Here is a 14,658-nt window from a genome sequence, read left to right on the forward strand (position 1 = left end):
ATAATCAAGAATGATTATGAAACGTGTTCACATTTTTCAAGTTCACTTATTAGTCTACAGAGATGGTTATTATAAAAACAAATCACTATAGTTCAAAGTCTGTGTGTAAAAAGTATAGTGTTCACCCAAATATGAACATTCTGATATAATTTCCTCACCCTTGTCTTTTGAATCTCTTTCTTCTATGGAACACAAAAAAAGTTAGGCTAGAATGCTCTTATACAACAAACAACAAAAGTGAATGGAGACCATGGCTGTCAAGCTAGATTTTAAAAGGCAAGTGAATAACAACATCAAATTTCACTCTGTTCCTTACATAAAGCATTATTTGTTTTTGGAAGACTTGGACTACTTCTAGCCCATCCACTTTCATGATGTTCAGGAAACATATTAATATTCTTCAGAACTTCCAGTTTTAAACGCAATAAAAAATATTAAATAAACAACTTCTGAACATTTCGGTTAAATATGTGTGCGCCAGATGGCGCTGTGGTGCTTTCGCCTTGTTGAAGTGTGTTGCCAGGTGCGCTTTTTATAAGCGAATTTGAGCTTTTTACCAGATTGCTTATTTCTCTCGCGTGACCTGGCAACATTGAGTTTCTGGCCTTACGAGTCAACATCAGCTTCCTGAGCTCTGTTTCAAACACGCAGCTGGACAAAATGGTACGTGTTTATTTATCAGAATAGGTTTCTTTATCAGAAGATACTCGTACTTTTTGGGTTCGTTTTAAAACCATACGACCGAGTAGATATTTAAGCTGCTTTCCCAAAAAATCTGGTATTTTAGCACTGAATGGTCACATGACAGCAGCGAGCTAACGCTGCTTGAGTGATTCAACCCATGTTGAATCGAGTCAGAATGTAGTCAGTCAGACTCTTTTAAATGGATATAATCAATGACACTCGAAGTATATTCATTGCTATAAATTAATTATCCGTTTCAGCGTTTCGATACTTAGTATAGTGTGGTAATGCTGAATGATTAGTCCAGTAACAGAATGCTAGCCTACAGTGGCTAACATAAAACTGTTCTTCTAGTGTATTATATATTATGAAGTTAACATGTTGTTTACAAAATTAAAGTCAATGTAGACAAGGCAGTTTTTTAAAAAACGTTTACTTTGTTTTCAGTCTACAGTGTCCTTTTTGTTAAATGTATAAAAAGAGGAACATTTCAAAATGTATTTGCGCAGCAGTAAATATCTTTCAAAATCAGTCTGACAGACTATAGCGTTTTCAAACTGAACAGTTGTCATCGAAATGCTTTTGGAGTGCTTAAAGTGAGACTGTTCTTATGGGAAGCGTCGGCAGCTCTTACCCTAAGCTTCACACTAACCTGCAAGTGCCATTCATTCAACCACAATCAGCTAACATTCAATCTAATTTATGTTGAGTTTTCCAGTCGATATTATTTATCCACTTTGTTTCAGTTTTCCTTCTGTCTCACATCACCTTTAATCTTTTGTATGTTGTTTTTTGTCATGATCATGCATCCACATCCCCTTCCTCAAACCCTTCCTCACCCACTGTTCCCCTTCCTGACATCTGCATCGTATTCAGGCTGGTCACAGAGTAAGTGCCTCTCCAGAATTTTAGAGTAGTTCTGCTGCTTTCTCTGGGCTGCTGGATCTGACACGATTCGTCTCTCTCAGACTTACTTCTGTTTAAGCTTCTCTGTGTTTATGATGTTCTATTTTCTGTCTGTGATCATAAAGTAGCTAATAATCTAATTATTAGCTTGCAGAATGATTCAAATTGCTTAATACTTATCTGTCTAGGCATGTTGAACATGCATTATCCTGTTTCTAAGCATTACAGCAACATATTATGTGTGTTTTGCATATTTTATGAACATTGTGGTGTATATTTTAAACACAGGCTAAATAGAGTATCAGTGAGAATGAGTCAGACATACCAGTCTCATGGGAATAATGAGTTATGTTTGGAAAGGGGATACTTGATTACTGCGTACTGCACAATATATCCTGAATGCTGCGTGCCTACTGTTTTATTTAAAGTATGTGAAACCGTATACAACAATGAAACATCTCAGAAACAAGTATGCTTTTGTAGTAACACGCTGTATGTTTGTTATTCTCTGCACTTTTATTCTGTTATCAAATTAGAAATAGAAAATTGTCAGTTTGCATTTCAATACACTTTTGTGTTCAGATGTCTTAACTTTCAGCAGTTTGATCAAATAATGAAAGATTGCATACTGCATACAGAAAATCTGCATTCTGCACATCATATAGCTAGATACTGCAGAAATAGTTAGGCTGCATCGAAAATATCATATACTCTCTTGAATAGATACTTCTTTTGAATAAGTTCATTAAAAGTATGTTCTATACAGTATCCCAGGTGAAAAAAGTACATTTCTATAATGTACTTAAAGGATTAGTCCACTTTTAAATACACTTTTCCTGATAAATTTACTCACCCCCATGTCATCCAAGATGTTCATGTCTTTCTTTCGTCAGTCGAAAAGAAATGAAGGTTTTTGAGGAAAACATTCCAGGATTATTGTCCTTACAGTGGATTTCAATGGCTACCAACAGGTTGAAGGTCAAAATTACAGTTTCAGTGCAGCTTCAAGGGCTTTAAACGATACCAGATGAGTAATAAGGGTCTTATCTAGCGAATCGATCGGTCATTTTCGAAAAAAATACAACCGTTTATGCTTTATAAACAAAATATCACCTTGAACGTACTTTCCGCTTCCGCATTCTTCATAACGCTTACGCTGAATGTTCTACACCTTCCCTATTCAAGTTACGGAAAAAAACGAAACTGGCGCCCTGTTCGTTCCGTAAGTAGAATAGGGAAGGCGTAGAACATTCAGCGTAAGCGTTATGAAGAATGCGGAAGCGGAAAGTACGTTCAGTGCGATATTTTGTTTATAAAGCATAAACGGTTGTATTTTTTCCGAAAATGACCGATCGATTCGCTAGATAAGACCCTTATTACTCATCTGGTATCGTTTAAAGCCCTTGAAGCTGCACTGAAACTGTAATTTTGACCTTCAACCTGTTGGTAGCCATTGAAATCCACTGTAAGGAGAAAAATCCTGTAATGTTTTCCTCAAAAACCTTCATTTCTTTTCGACTGACGAAAGAAAGACATCTTGGATGACATGGGGGTGAGTAAATTTATCAGGAAAAGTGTATTTAAAAGTGGACTAATCCTTTAAAGTGCTCTATTTTCGTGCACCAATTTTGTACTTAATATACTAAAAATTCTACTTTAGTACTTCTTAAGATAATCTTAAGAACATCTAAGTGTACTCATATGAACTAAAATGTGCTTTTAATATACTATCTCTGTATTTAAATATGTATTTAGATACCACTTATAGTACACTTGAACCCATAGTTAAACCCAAGCTAAATATATTTTTTAAATACAGAAAGTATACATAGTATATTAAAAGCATATTTTAGTTCATATTTCATGCTGTCTCAAAATAGCACAGTTGAGTACACTTAGTTGTTCTTAAGATGATCTTAAAAAGCACTAAAGAAGAATTTTTACTATATTAAGTACAAAATTAGTGCATGAAAATAGAGCACCTGGGATGAATGTGTGCAGTATGAATTTAATCCAGACATACAACATTCACCATGTTTTCATTGTCATGTGACCTACCATTGTCAGTTGCGTCACTTCACTGCTGTTCGCACTGGGATAGTAAAGTGTCCACTGGATACACACTTCAGAATCTTGCAGGAAGTAATAAGTCAACCTGCTGTTTTATGAATACTTTGAATTTGGACATTTTCACATATAGTTTGTTTGCCTATTATATAGTAGGGCAATATGCTATTTGGATGCAGCCACAGTATAGGATGTTAGTTTGCTATTCCAAAGTTTTGTCCAGTACCACAGATCTGATTCTACCAAACATTTTTATTTAGGCTTGTATGTGAACAATTTGACCTCAGCCTGTTTTAGAGTCAGCAAGTTCAACTGAGCTAACAGTCTTAGGAGCAGCTCTCTTGCTCAGCTTTTACCCAGTTGTTGTCTGAAGAAAATTTGCTCATTTTCAATTATTACATAATGCTAATGCTTCCAAACAGACTCCAAAGGCAAAACATTCTTTCCCAAAATATTTTAATTAAGATTTTATTCAGACAGCAATGCATTGCTTGCGACTCCACTTTTCCTTTACTCTGAGTGTCCAACAAGTAACGTTTGAACGCTAACAAGATGTATTTCGCCATTAGCTGGTGCTTGTATTAGGTGACCTGCACATTCCCCACCGATGCAACACCCTGCCTCCCAAATTCAAAAAGTTGCTGGTGCCTGGCAAGATTCAGCACATCCTCTGCACAGGAAACCTCTGTACAAAGGAGAGCTACGACTACCTGAAAACACTCGCTGGAGACGTGCACATTGTCAGAGGAGACTTTGATGAGGTTGACTTTTATTTCCTATTTCTATTTTCATTGTTGATTATGCACTTTTTTTAATCATCCACATTTCTCATTTCTAAATGACAGAACTTGAATTACCCGGAGCAGAAGGTGGTGACAGTGGGGCAGTTTAAAATCGGTCTGATCCACGGACACCAGGTGATCCCATGGGGTGACATGGCGAGCTTGGCGCTGCTTCAGAGGCAGCTGGATGTAGGATATTCTCATTTCTGGCCACACACACAAATTTGAGGCTTTTGAGAATGAGAACAAATTTTATATAAACCCCGGATCTGCCACAGGGGCCTATAGCGCACTGGAAAGGTATAACATTTACTTTTATCTTCTCCACATTATGTTTAAAGGTGCTAAAGAGGATGTTTTGTTTTATACATTTTTTGCATTATTACTTGAAACTGTTTTTACTAACTGATAAAAGACTATTTATTAGGTGCACTGAAAGGAATAATGTTAATATACATCATCTGTGCACGAGGTAGGGCCTTAAAAACATCAGCCAATCGCGTAGACGATTGGCCCTCTGGCTTGTCAATCACTGCCATGATGTTCCTTGTGAAAGACATGCGCGGCTGCGCTCTCCAGTAACTTTCCACACTCTACAGGCGCCGCATGCAATGTTTTTGTCAGGAGACAGGAGTAACAACTGCAGATTATGAGTTACCTGCGGTGAGTCCGACATAATGAATCCACTAACACGACACAGCGAATGCCGTGGTAAACACTCGTGTTCCAATACTCGTGCACGAGTTTTGGGAGGCGTTCCCTCGAAATGAGCTGTGAAGGAGGGGGGTTGTTCTTACGCATGCGCTCATTTCAAAAACTCAATAACAGTCTTTGGTTTCTCAGTCGACGAACAGATCCTCTTTAGCGCCTTTAATCAAATGTTATATGCAATGTTATGTGGATGATTTGAGATTAAATTGTCTTTTCACAGCAACATCACACCATCATTTGTTTTGATGGACATTCAAGCATCCACAGTGGTAACGTATGTCTATCAGCTCATTGGAGACGACGTCAAAGTCGAGAGAATCGAATACAAAAAGTCGTAAAGAACGATGATGCTGTCAGCTGCCTTCTTTCAGGATGCTAATCTCGTCATTCCCTCTCACCTGAACGTCACCATCGTACAAATGCTGTATCATAACGTTACGCTATATTTCAATGTAATATATAATACTGTTTATATGTCACCAGAATGTCATCATTTGTGGTTTCAGCAGATGGTTGTTGAAAATGCAATAATGTTGCATTATTTGCATAATGTTAGTGCGAATTAGTCTTATAAATATGTTATGTCCCCTATTAATTTTTCAAGGCCTATGTTGTCATCTTTCATAAAATAAAACCCCACATCACATGAGCAGTGTAATTATTTTTTAACCCTTAAATGCATGAATGTTTCAACAATCATTGTTACATATTCAGGTCTTTTGCGACCCAGATCTATATCTAACACAGACAGACCTGTTGCGATTAATATAAAACTCTTCTGATATTAGAGTAACAATTATAGAAGAATAAAGTAAAACATATTTTGTTACCTTTTGGAGCTTGGAAGGGTTCGGTTTGAGTTTTATACCATCTTCACTGTCCTCATCAGCATCTGGCTCATATTTGCGATCTCAAACATATTCTCAAAACTATAATTTTCAACATCTTCAAAATCAATATTCTGATTGCTGAAAGCTTCTTCACCAGATCCACCATCAAGTGAAAGTGACACTAATATTTGATTGTGTTCAGTACTTGCTCTGCAGTGAATCGCTGAACCAATTCAAGTTTTGCTAATGATACTTAGGTAATGATACCTATTCTTTTGTTTTCTGCCTGGATTAACTATGAGTGAAACATCACTTCATCATTGTGTTTCAGACATTGCCACCTTGTGGAATAAAGGTAGATTGCACTTATTCAGTCATCAAAGATTCAATTATTGTGCAGAAAAAAATATATACTAACATTGTTTCACACCTTGGGTCGTTAGCGACCCTATACAATTTTTACAAAAAATGAATGGAAAAACAGGCTTTCTTTTATAAATGTTTTTTTTTTTTGTTATATTGTTTATAATGAATCGATTGAGGAATACTAATTGATGTCTAACTTTAAAAAATTAAAATCCTGGGTCACTAAAGATCCAAGGTAAGTGTTTAAAGGGTTAGTTCACCCAAAAATGAAAATTCTGTCATTTATTACTTACCCTCATGCTGTTCCACACCAGTAAGACCTTCATTAATCTTCGGAACGCAAATGAAGCTATTTTAGTTGAAATCCGATGGCTCTGTGAGGCCTTCATAGGGAGCAATGACATTTCCTCTCTCAATATCCATAAAGGTACTAAAAACACATCTAAATCAGTTCATGTGAGTACAGTGGTTCAATATTAATATTATAAAGCGACGAGAATATTTTTGGAGCGCCAAAAAAAACCCGACTTATTTAGTGATGCCGATTTCAAAACACTGCTCCAGGAAGCATCGGAGCATAAATTAATCACTGCATCGAATCATGATTCAGATCGCGTGTCAAACGGCTGAAATCACGTGACTTTGGCGCTCCAAACAGCAGATTCGATACACTGATTCATTTATGCTCCGATGCTTCATTTATGCTCCGATGAACAGCAGTGTTTTGAAATCGGCCATCACTAAATAAGTTGTTATTTTGTTTTTTTTTGGCGCTCCAAAAATATTCTCGTCGCTTTATAATATTAATATTGAACCACTGTACTCACATGAACTGATTTAAATATGTTTTTAGTACCTTTATGGATCTTGAGAGAGGAAATGTCATTGCTCCTATGAAGGCCTCACGGAGCCATCGAATTTCAACTAAAATATCTTAATTTGTGTTCTGAAGATCAACAAAGGTCTTACGGATGTGGAACAGCATGAGGGTAAGTAATAAATGACAGAATTTTCATTTTTGGGTGAACTAACCCTTTAAGGGTTAAAGAAAACACAGAACACTTTAAAATAACTATTCTGAAATGTCTGGAACAACAGGATTGTCCATTATATGTTTTAAGATTTTTGTTAGATATTTTTCTTAAATGACAAAAACATAGATTGATGCGTTAGGTAAGAAATAGAAAGTCCTCGTCATCATCTTCCGATTCGTTGAAAGACAAGCCACTCATGTGTCCAGCAAGGTAAGAATCTGTTTCAGGTGCCTCCCATTCAAAGTCAGCTTCCCATGGGCGTGATCCTGGAAATTTAGGTCCATTTTGAATAATGTTAAATACATTGTATGCTTTAATTAAGTGCAAAACAGGAACCTGAAATGATCATAATCTCCGGATCATAAAGAATCCTGTACATTGCACTATTTATAGTCTGTAGTGGAACAAACCTACCCCGTGAAGAAGCATGTTTTGCAATGGTAGTCCTTTTCCTTGACTGTACCATGTTCGATTTTGCAAATCCAGAAGACACTCTGTGGAGTATTTAAATATTAAGTTTACAGCTAAGCCTTTCAACAGTTTTGGAGATGGCATCATTTACTTACCTTTGATGATTGATGATTTTAGGTAAAGTTGTTTTCTTAACTGAAGTTGAAGATCTCTTTCCACTTCCTTTCGTCTTGCTCGTAGGTGTACTTTTGGAGTTTGTCATGTGTTCTGCTTCTGGGGTGTACGTTGACATCTGCAGTTTCACATTTACATTCACACGATTCTCATCCGGCACTAAACAGAGTATAAGTTGTAATATGTCATATATTTCAATGTAATGGAAGTTCTTGCTAATACAGGCAAAATAAATCCCGTTCTCATATGATGTGATGGTTCACCTGTCCTGATACACCTGTGTAATACATTCATATAATGTTGACGTATTAGCTGCCGCATGTGCTCTTTGCTGTAGGCCTCTGCGATACTGTACAGGAAACGCTTCTGTCCGGGTGTCAAGCCTGGATGCTGAAAATGATAGGGTTTATTTAAATGTGAATTTTAAGTTATTTGACAGAAGGTTCTTATGGCTGCTGAATCAGATACTGTCATACAAATAATTGCAAATCTGACCTTTGTCAGTGTTTTTAATTATTTATTTTTTGTTAAGGCCAACTGCATACATTTTTCCAGAAGTGTGTATTTTTATTGGAATTTTAATATTTAACCTTCATTCGTTTAATATATTATATATATATATATTTTTTTTTTTTTTATTTATTTAATATGGACATAGCAATAACATTGGACAAACCAGATGCATTGTTTAAAGTATTATAGCACATGTGCTAATTTTCAACACCTATCCATAGGGACTATTTTGTGTATTACATATATACATTATGTAATACACAAAATAGTTACACTCAGGACCTTAAGGACAAAAATGTCCCCATTAAAACAGCAATTTTTAATCAGGGCCATTAAACTATAAAATGATGCAGCCTTTGTTTAGGCTTTCATTCTGTTAGCAATCTAACACTTGGGTTTATAGCTTTGATTTTCTAACAGTTTTTGAGTGTTATAAAATATATATTTTACATTAAAAAAAATCAGTTTTCATAAACTTAAACCTCTATAACTTTGTTTACTTTTTAAAACTGTTTTCATTTTAAGAATAATCTGCAATGGGTCTTCTTTAAAATGAGACCAAACTTAAGTCTGTGCTCCCAAACTTCAAATTTTATGACAGTTTTTTTTACATGGACATTTGTCCCCTAAGGACCTGAGAGTCACTTTAAAATTAACACACAAGGATTAAGTACATTTTCATGAAATACCTGTAAAAATGGAGCAGCAGTCATGGTCTTAGGGATATGAATAGTTTTAATGTCCCGATTTTGTTCTGGCACTTGTACAGTTGCAGGTCTCTGTATTTTATATCCAAATACTGAGTTTGTTTTTCCTGGATAAGAAGAGAATTTAAGTACTTTAAATGAATATTCACACAACAAGTTACTAAAGTAATAACTCCAAGATACTGGTTTACTACACATATAACAGCTGTTTGTCTTCAGAGGATTTTTTCCCCCAACTCAATTGGGTCAGAGACTCTGGTTACTCTGTCCAAATTATACAGGTGTAACGTTTCTGTAATTTACACAGATTAAGCTTGCTACTGTAGCCATATGGAAAAAAACAAACAAACAAAACTGTCAGGTTGCTGGGGAGATAAAATAGTTGTGCTTTGAGGTCAAATTTACTGTACATGCTATTGCAGATGTATACAGCAAAAGAGGTGCTATAAAAATGAAGTGATGTGATTCGGGAACTATTTTAGGATAGTACAGCATGCAAATTAATGCTCTAAAGTTATGTATATTATACAAAATTAAAGCAACACATTCTTATAAAGGACAATAAAATATTTGTAAACTGAAAAATATCTGATTTTATTATCATTTTAACTTTTAACTGGGACACTTTGCTTTTGAGATGACTTGGAAAAAGTGTCCCAAATAACAAAGGCAGTAATTACTAATCTTGTCAATTAATAATTATTTATGTAACAAACTTACCAGTTTGCACATGGTTGAGACCAGATGACCTGTCAAGACATTATATCATAGGAAACACATAATGTAAGTGAAAACAACTCGAAAAAGGAATTTGTATAGCTATGTTATGATATTCTGTTGCTTACCTTAAAGGCAAAAATGACTTTTTGTGGTGCAGACGGCTTTTATCGCTGTTGTTTTCAAGGAATTTCACGTGCTTTTTCATGCCGGCGTGTTACCTGAACTGTGAGACCTGTAGAATATTTACAAGTGATATAAGACGACCTGTAATACCATCCGATGATGCGCGTGAGCGCGTTTCCAGTGTTTTGACTCTAGCGGGTTTCCGTAGGTAACGAAAGGGCAGCATGGCGACTGTAGAAATTGTAAGTGAAACACACTGCCGAGGCAAATAACGTTTTTCTGTGAGATAAGTGAAAACGACATAACATCTAGTGCTGCTGGAGCTGGAGATCTGACAATGCCTCGATACGCGCAACTAGTGATGGGTCCTGCCGGAAGTGGAAAGGTAACTCAGTACCAGGATGACTAGTTGGGCTAACATACTAGATGATCCATAATAATTATGATTTTGTTGTTTTATTATATATCTGTGTTGAAGTAAAACCTATTCTGCATTGCACGTGAATAAAAGTACAAAGCATGAACCAGTGTTATATCGTCGCTTTCAAAATTGTATAGTGATTTTAATATTGAATTGAGTTATTTTCTCTCTTTTTTTTCAGAGTACTTACTGTGCCACAATGATAGAGCATTGCCAGGCCCTCAATAGATCTGTACAGGTGGTGAATCTGGATCCAGCTGCAGAACATTTTGAGTATCCTGTCATGGCAGGTGAGGAATCAATACATAGATACACACACTGTACACTATCTATTTTACACATTATATTATATATAATGGCAATGACAAATACCGTAAAAAAAGAGTCGTTTTAATACAGTGATTTGTTAAACATTATTAAAGGTGCCCTAGAATTAAAAATTGAATTTATCTTGGCATAGTTGAATAACAAGAGTTTAGTACATGGAAATGTCATACAGTGAGTCTCAAACTCCATTGTTCCCTCCTTCTTGTGTAAATCTCATTTGTTTAAAAGACCTCCGAATAACAGGCGAATCTCAACATAACACCGACTGTTACGTAACAGTCGGGATCATTAATATGTACGCCCCCAATATTTGCATATGCCAGCTCATGTTCAAGGCATTAGACAAGGGCAGCCAGTATTAACGTCTGGATCTGTGCACAGTTGAATCATCAGACTAGGTAAGCAAGCAAGGACAACAGCGAAAAATGGCAGATGGAGCAATAATAACTGACATGATCCATGATAACATGATATTTTTAGTGATATTTGTAAACTGTCTTTCTAAATGTTTGGTTAGCATGTTGCTAATGTACTGTTAAATGTGGTTAAAGTTACCATCATTTCTTACTGTATTCATGGAGACAAGAGCCGTCGTTATTTTCATTTTTAAACACTTGCAGTCTGTGTAATTCATAAACACAACTTCATTCTTTATAAATTTCTCCAACAGTGTAGCATTAGCCGTTAGCCACGGAGCACAGCCTCAAACTCATTCAGAATCAAATGTAAACATCCAAATAAATACAATACTCACAAAATCCGATGTATGCATGCAGCATGAATGACGAACACTTTGTAAAGATCCATTTTGAGGGTTATATTAGCTGTGTGAACTTTGTTTATGCAATGATAGAGTCAAGAGCTCAGGAGGGGGCAGAGAGCGCGAGCAATTAAAGGGGCTGCAGCCTGAATCGGCGCATTTCTAATTATGCCCCAAAATAGGCAGTTAAAAAAATTAATTAAAAAAAATCTATGGGGTATTTTGAGCTGAAACTTCACAGACACATTCAAGGGACACCTTAGACTTATATTACATCTTGTAAAAAAACATTCGATGGCACCTTTAAAATTGTAAAAATGCATACAATTTGTATTTCATAACTAGTGTAGCTTTTGTCATTTGTGTTAACTTATCCAACATCCTAGCAATAAAACTGCATATAGGTTTACATTGTTTTTTGCTGAAATATACTTTCACACCTTTTTTAGGCAGTGAAATAACTATGGAGCGTGTACTCAAAAGTGTCATTTCTGTAACTAGTTTGTGTTTAAAGACATCTAGTGTGTTCTGATACAATTGACTCCGTATGCAGATATTCGAGAGCTGATCCAGGTGGATGATGTTATGGAGGATGACTCCCTGAGATTCGGCCCCAATGGAGGACTGATCTTCTGTATGGAGTATTTTGCCAACAACTTTGACTGGCTGGAGGAGAGTCTTGGTCATGTGGAGGATGACTACATACTGTTTGATTGCCCTGGTAAGAGGTGATGTGCAGATGTATGGGGCTGTTGAGGACTGGCATGGAATGGTAAAGAGCGTTGTGTCCTCTTGACTGCAGGTCAGATCGAGCTGTACACACATCTGCCTGTTATGAAGCAGCTTGTGGAACAGCTGCAGCAGTGGGAGTTCCGTGTGTGTGGCGTCTTCCTGGTTGACTCGCAGTTCATGGTCGAGACCTTCAAGGTAACGCTTGTCAAATAATTTAAAAAACAGTCTCATGTTGTTCTATACAAATAAATATAAGTATTACAGTTCTATAAAGTGGAAGTGAAATCTGTTTCGGCAAGTGTGGGCTGGATTTTTATAGTAATTTTGATTTAAAAAATATTGAAATGGTAAAAACATAAAGGTTATATTTGTTTTAATTCATTTTCTAGTTCATCTCTGGAGTTATGGCTGCCTTGAGTGCTATGGTCATTCTAGAAATTCCACAAGTCAACATAATGACCAAAATGGATCTACTCAGTCCAAAGGCTAAGAAGGAAATAGAGAAGTATGTTTTGAGAGATGTTGAAATGAGATCTGTTTATAATTCAGATTTTTAACCTACATTAGATGACTGTGTTTTGTTTTTTTTTTTTTTTTGCAGGTATCTAGATCCAGATATGTACTCAATGATGGAGGACAACTCTGTTGGTTTGAGAAGCAAGAAATTCAGAAAATTAACCAAGGCCATATGTGGTTTGGTAAGTTACAACTACAAAGATTCAGCCTTGAGTCAAGGCATTGATAAATACTGGTATAATATTATTACATATATTGGAATAATAATAATTTTACTGGTATGTATTTAAGTGCATCATCTAGGGCTGAACAATTTCAGGAAAAAAAATGTGATTTAGAAAAAAAAAAAAAAAGCTCCTGTTTTGCTGTGCTTGTTTGTTGGGCTGCAAAATTTGGCCAAATTTTTTTTATTATTATTATATAAATCTGACTATAAAATGATAACGATAATTATTATTAAAAAAGTATTATTTTTATTATTTATATTTTTTATTAACAAAAAACAATTGTAATAATACTACTTCACTGTAAACACATTGAGTATTTAATAATAATAATTTTATTTTACAGTACAACTGTAAAATCACAATACTAATATTTGTCCTAATTTCTACATTTTTTTTCATCTTTTTCATTTTCATTGACTAAAAAGATCACTATTATCCTTATATTTCTTCTATATTTGTTTAATATTTTATTACTTCACTGTACACATTACAAATTGAGTATTTAATAATAATAATAATTTTACAATAATAACTGTAATAATAATAACTGTAAAATTGTAATACTAATATTTATGAATGGATTTCTTTTTGTTTTGTTTTTTTCATTTTTTGCAGAAAAAACAAACTAAAGGGTTTTTTTTGGCAACATGTTTATAAAGATTGTCATTACATCTCACACACTGTATATTTATGTAATTAAATCGCAGCATTTGCAGTTTCGCTTTCGATTTAGACAAATCGTTCAGCCTTAACATCTTCACGCTGAAAATATCTGGAGATAAAAGTTTTAAAAACATTCTTTAGTAAATTGTTGAAATTGTACTGTTTTCTTTAGATTGATGATTACAGTATGGTTCGATTCCTTCCCTTTGATCGCACTGATGAGGAGGGCATCAACATTGTCCTGCAACACATTGATTTCTCCATACAGTATGGTGAAGACCTGGAGTTTAAAGAGCCCAAGGTTTGTGCTTAGGGCTACTTACTTAGTATTGCCATATGCTATGAACTGATGTTTGATTCAACAGTGTATTTATAATGCCTGTTTATTGTTAAAATAATAGTTGATTTAGAACAAATTACAACAAAATTATAATTTTAAACATTAAACTTATATTCTTTTTTCCCCTCACTCTAGGAAGTTGATGAGGAACCCAGTAACACGAATTTTGACGAGTTCTTCCAAGACAGAGCAGATTCTTGAAAATCTCACTGTGAAGCCAGACTATAGATGTGTCCACTAATTAAGAGTTTCATTTATATAAACAATATTTTGCCATGTTCATAATGTCATTGGTTGAAGGATACAACTGAATCCTGTGCTGTATCTCAATCTTAGCAGAGTTTTATAAAATGTAATCATTTTTTTTTTTTTTTAGAATTGTCTATTTATTTTTGCAATAAAAATGGAAATGACAAAATGTGGTTTGAATTTTTAACCAAAAAAATTACATATATATCAACGTTACAGCCTTAGAAACATTAAGGAAGACATATCCTTGCAGAAGAGTGGTTTATCTTTATAGGTTATTCAGAAGTTAAATTAATATTTGGCCATCTGTTCTTGATTACTTACTTATTAAAACCCAATGCACTTATGTTGTCTAGGTAAGGAGCTCGCTAGTTTTTGACTGCCGTGACATCAAA

The 14,658-nt window shown here is 35.1% G+C and overlaps 3 protein-coding genes across 3 annotated transcripts; 2 read left to right on the forward strand and 1 right to left on the reverse strand.

The window, feature by feature from the left end:
* Nucleotides 1-530: 530 nt before the first annotated feature.
* Nucleotides 531-5,799, forward strand: vps29 (VPS29 retromer complex component). Its single transcript, XM_048166724.1, is given in 6 exon segments — nucleotides 531-663; nucleotides 1,561-1,572; nucleotides 4,227-4,418; nucleotides 4,503-4,631; nucleotides 4,633-4,739; nucleotides 5,371-5,799. Coding segments are annotated over 6 exon segments (561 nt in total). The 5' UTR covers nucleotides 531-660; the 3' UTR covers nucleotides 5,489-5,799.
* Nucleotides 5,800-7,334: 1,535 nt separating this feature from the next.
* On the reverse strand, nucleotides 7,335-10,221 carry LOC125252893 (protein FAM216A). The gene is made up of 7 exons (XM_048166544.1): nucleotides 10,031-10,221; nucleotides 9,906-9,934; nucleotides 9,168-9,292; nucleotides 8,229-8,355; nucleotides 7,947-8,124; nucleotides 7,795-7,874; nucleotides 7,335-7,646 (listed from the first exon to the last, which is right to left on the reverse strand). The coding sequence occupies exons 1-7, from the start codon at nucleotides 10,108-10,110 to the stop codon at nucleotides 7,516-7,518; spliced, it is 750 nt and encodes a 249-aa protein (XP_048022501.1). The 5' UTR covers nucleotides 10,111-10,221; the 3' UTR covers nucleotides 7,335-7,515.
* Nucleotides 10,173-14,432, forward strand: gpn3 (GPN-loop GTPase 3). The gene is made up of 8 exons (XM_048166542.1): nucleotides 10,173-10,413; nucleotides 10,631-10,739; nucleotides 12,090-12,257; nucleotides 12,339-12,463; nucleotides 12,658-12,773; nucleotides 12,870-12,966; nucleotides 13,847-13,975; nucleotides 14,150-14,432. Exons 1-8 carry the CDS (start codon nucleotides 10,366-10,368, stop codon nucleotides 14,213-14,215), a joined length of 858 nt encoding a protein of 285 aa, XP_048022499.1. The 5' UTR covers nucleotides 10,173-10,365; the 3' UTR covers nucleotides 14,216-14,432.
* The last annotated feature ends 226 nt before the right edge of the window (nucleotides 14,433-14,658 follow it).

Source organism: Megalobrama amblycephala, linkage group LG18 (assembly GCF_018812025.1).
Source record: "Megalobrama amblycephala isolate DHTTF-2021 linkage group LG18, ASM1881202v1, whole genome shotgun sequence".
Lineage (NCBI taxonomy): Eukaryota > Metazoa > Chordata > Actinopteri > Cypriniformes > Xenocyprididae > Megalobrama > Megalobrama amblycephala.

Coding starts and splice junctions, on each gene's coding strand:
- LOC125252893 (XM_048166544.1), bottom strand. CDS start 10,110: ATGAAAAAGCACGTGAAATTCCTTGAAAACAACAGCGATAAAAGCCGT. Junction 8,356..9,167: donor CTGCTGCTCCATTTTTACAG/GTATTTCATGAA, acceptor TATCATTTTCAG/CATCCAGGCTTGACACCCGG. Junction 7,875..7,946: donor AAAATCATCAATCATCAAAG/GTAAGTAAATGA, acceptor AATACTCCACAG/AGTGTCTTCTGGATTTGCAA.
- gpn3 (XM_048166542.1), top strand. CDS start 10,366: ATGCCTCGATACGCGCAACTAGTGATGGGTCCTGCCGGAAGTGGAAAG. Junction 12,774..12,869: donor GCTAAGAAGGAAATAGAGAA/GTATGTTTTGAG, acceptor TTTTTTTTGCAG/GTATCTAGATCCAGATATGT. Junction 12,967..13,846: donor CCAAGGCCATATGTGGTTTG/GTAAGTTACAAC, acceptor TGTTTTCTTTAG/ATTGATGATTACAGTATGGT.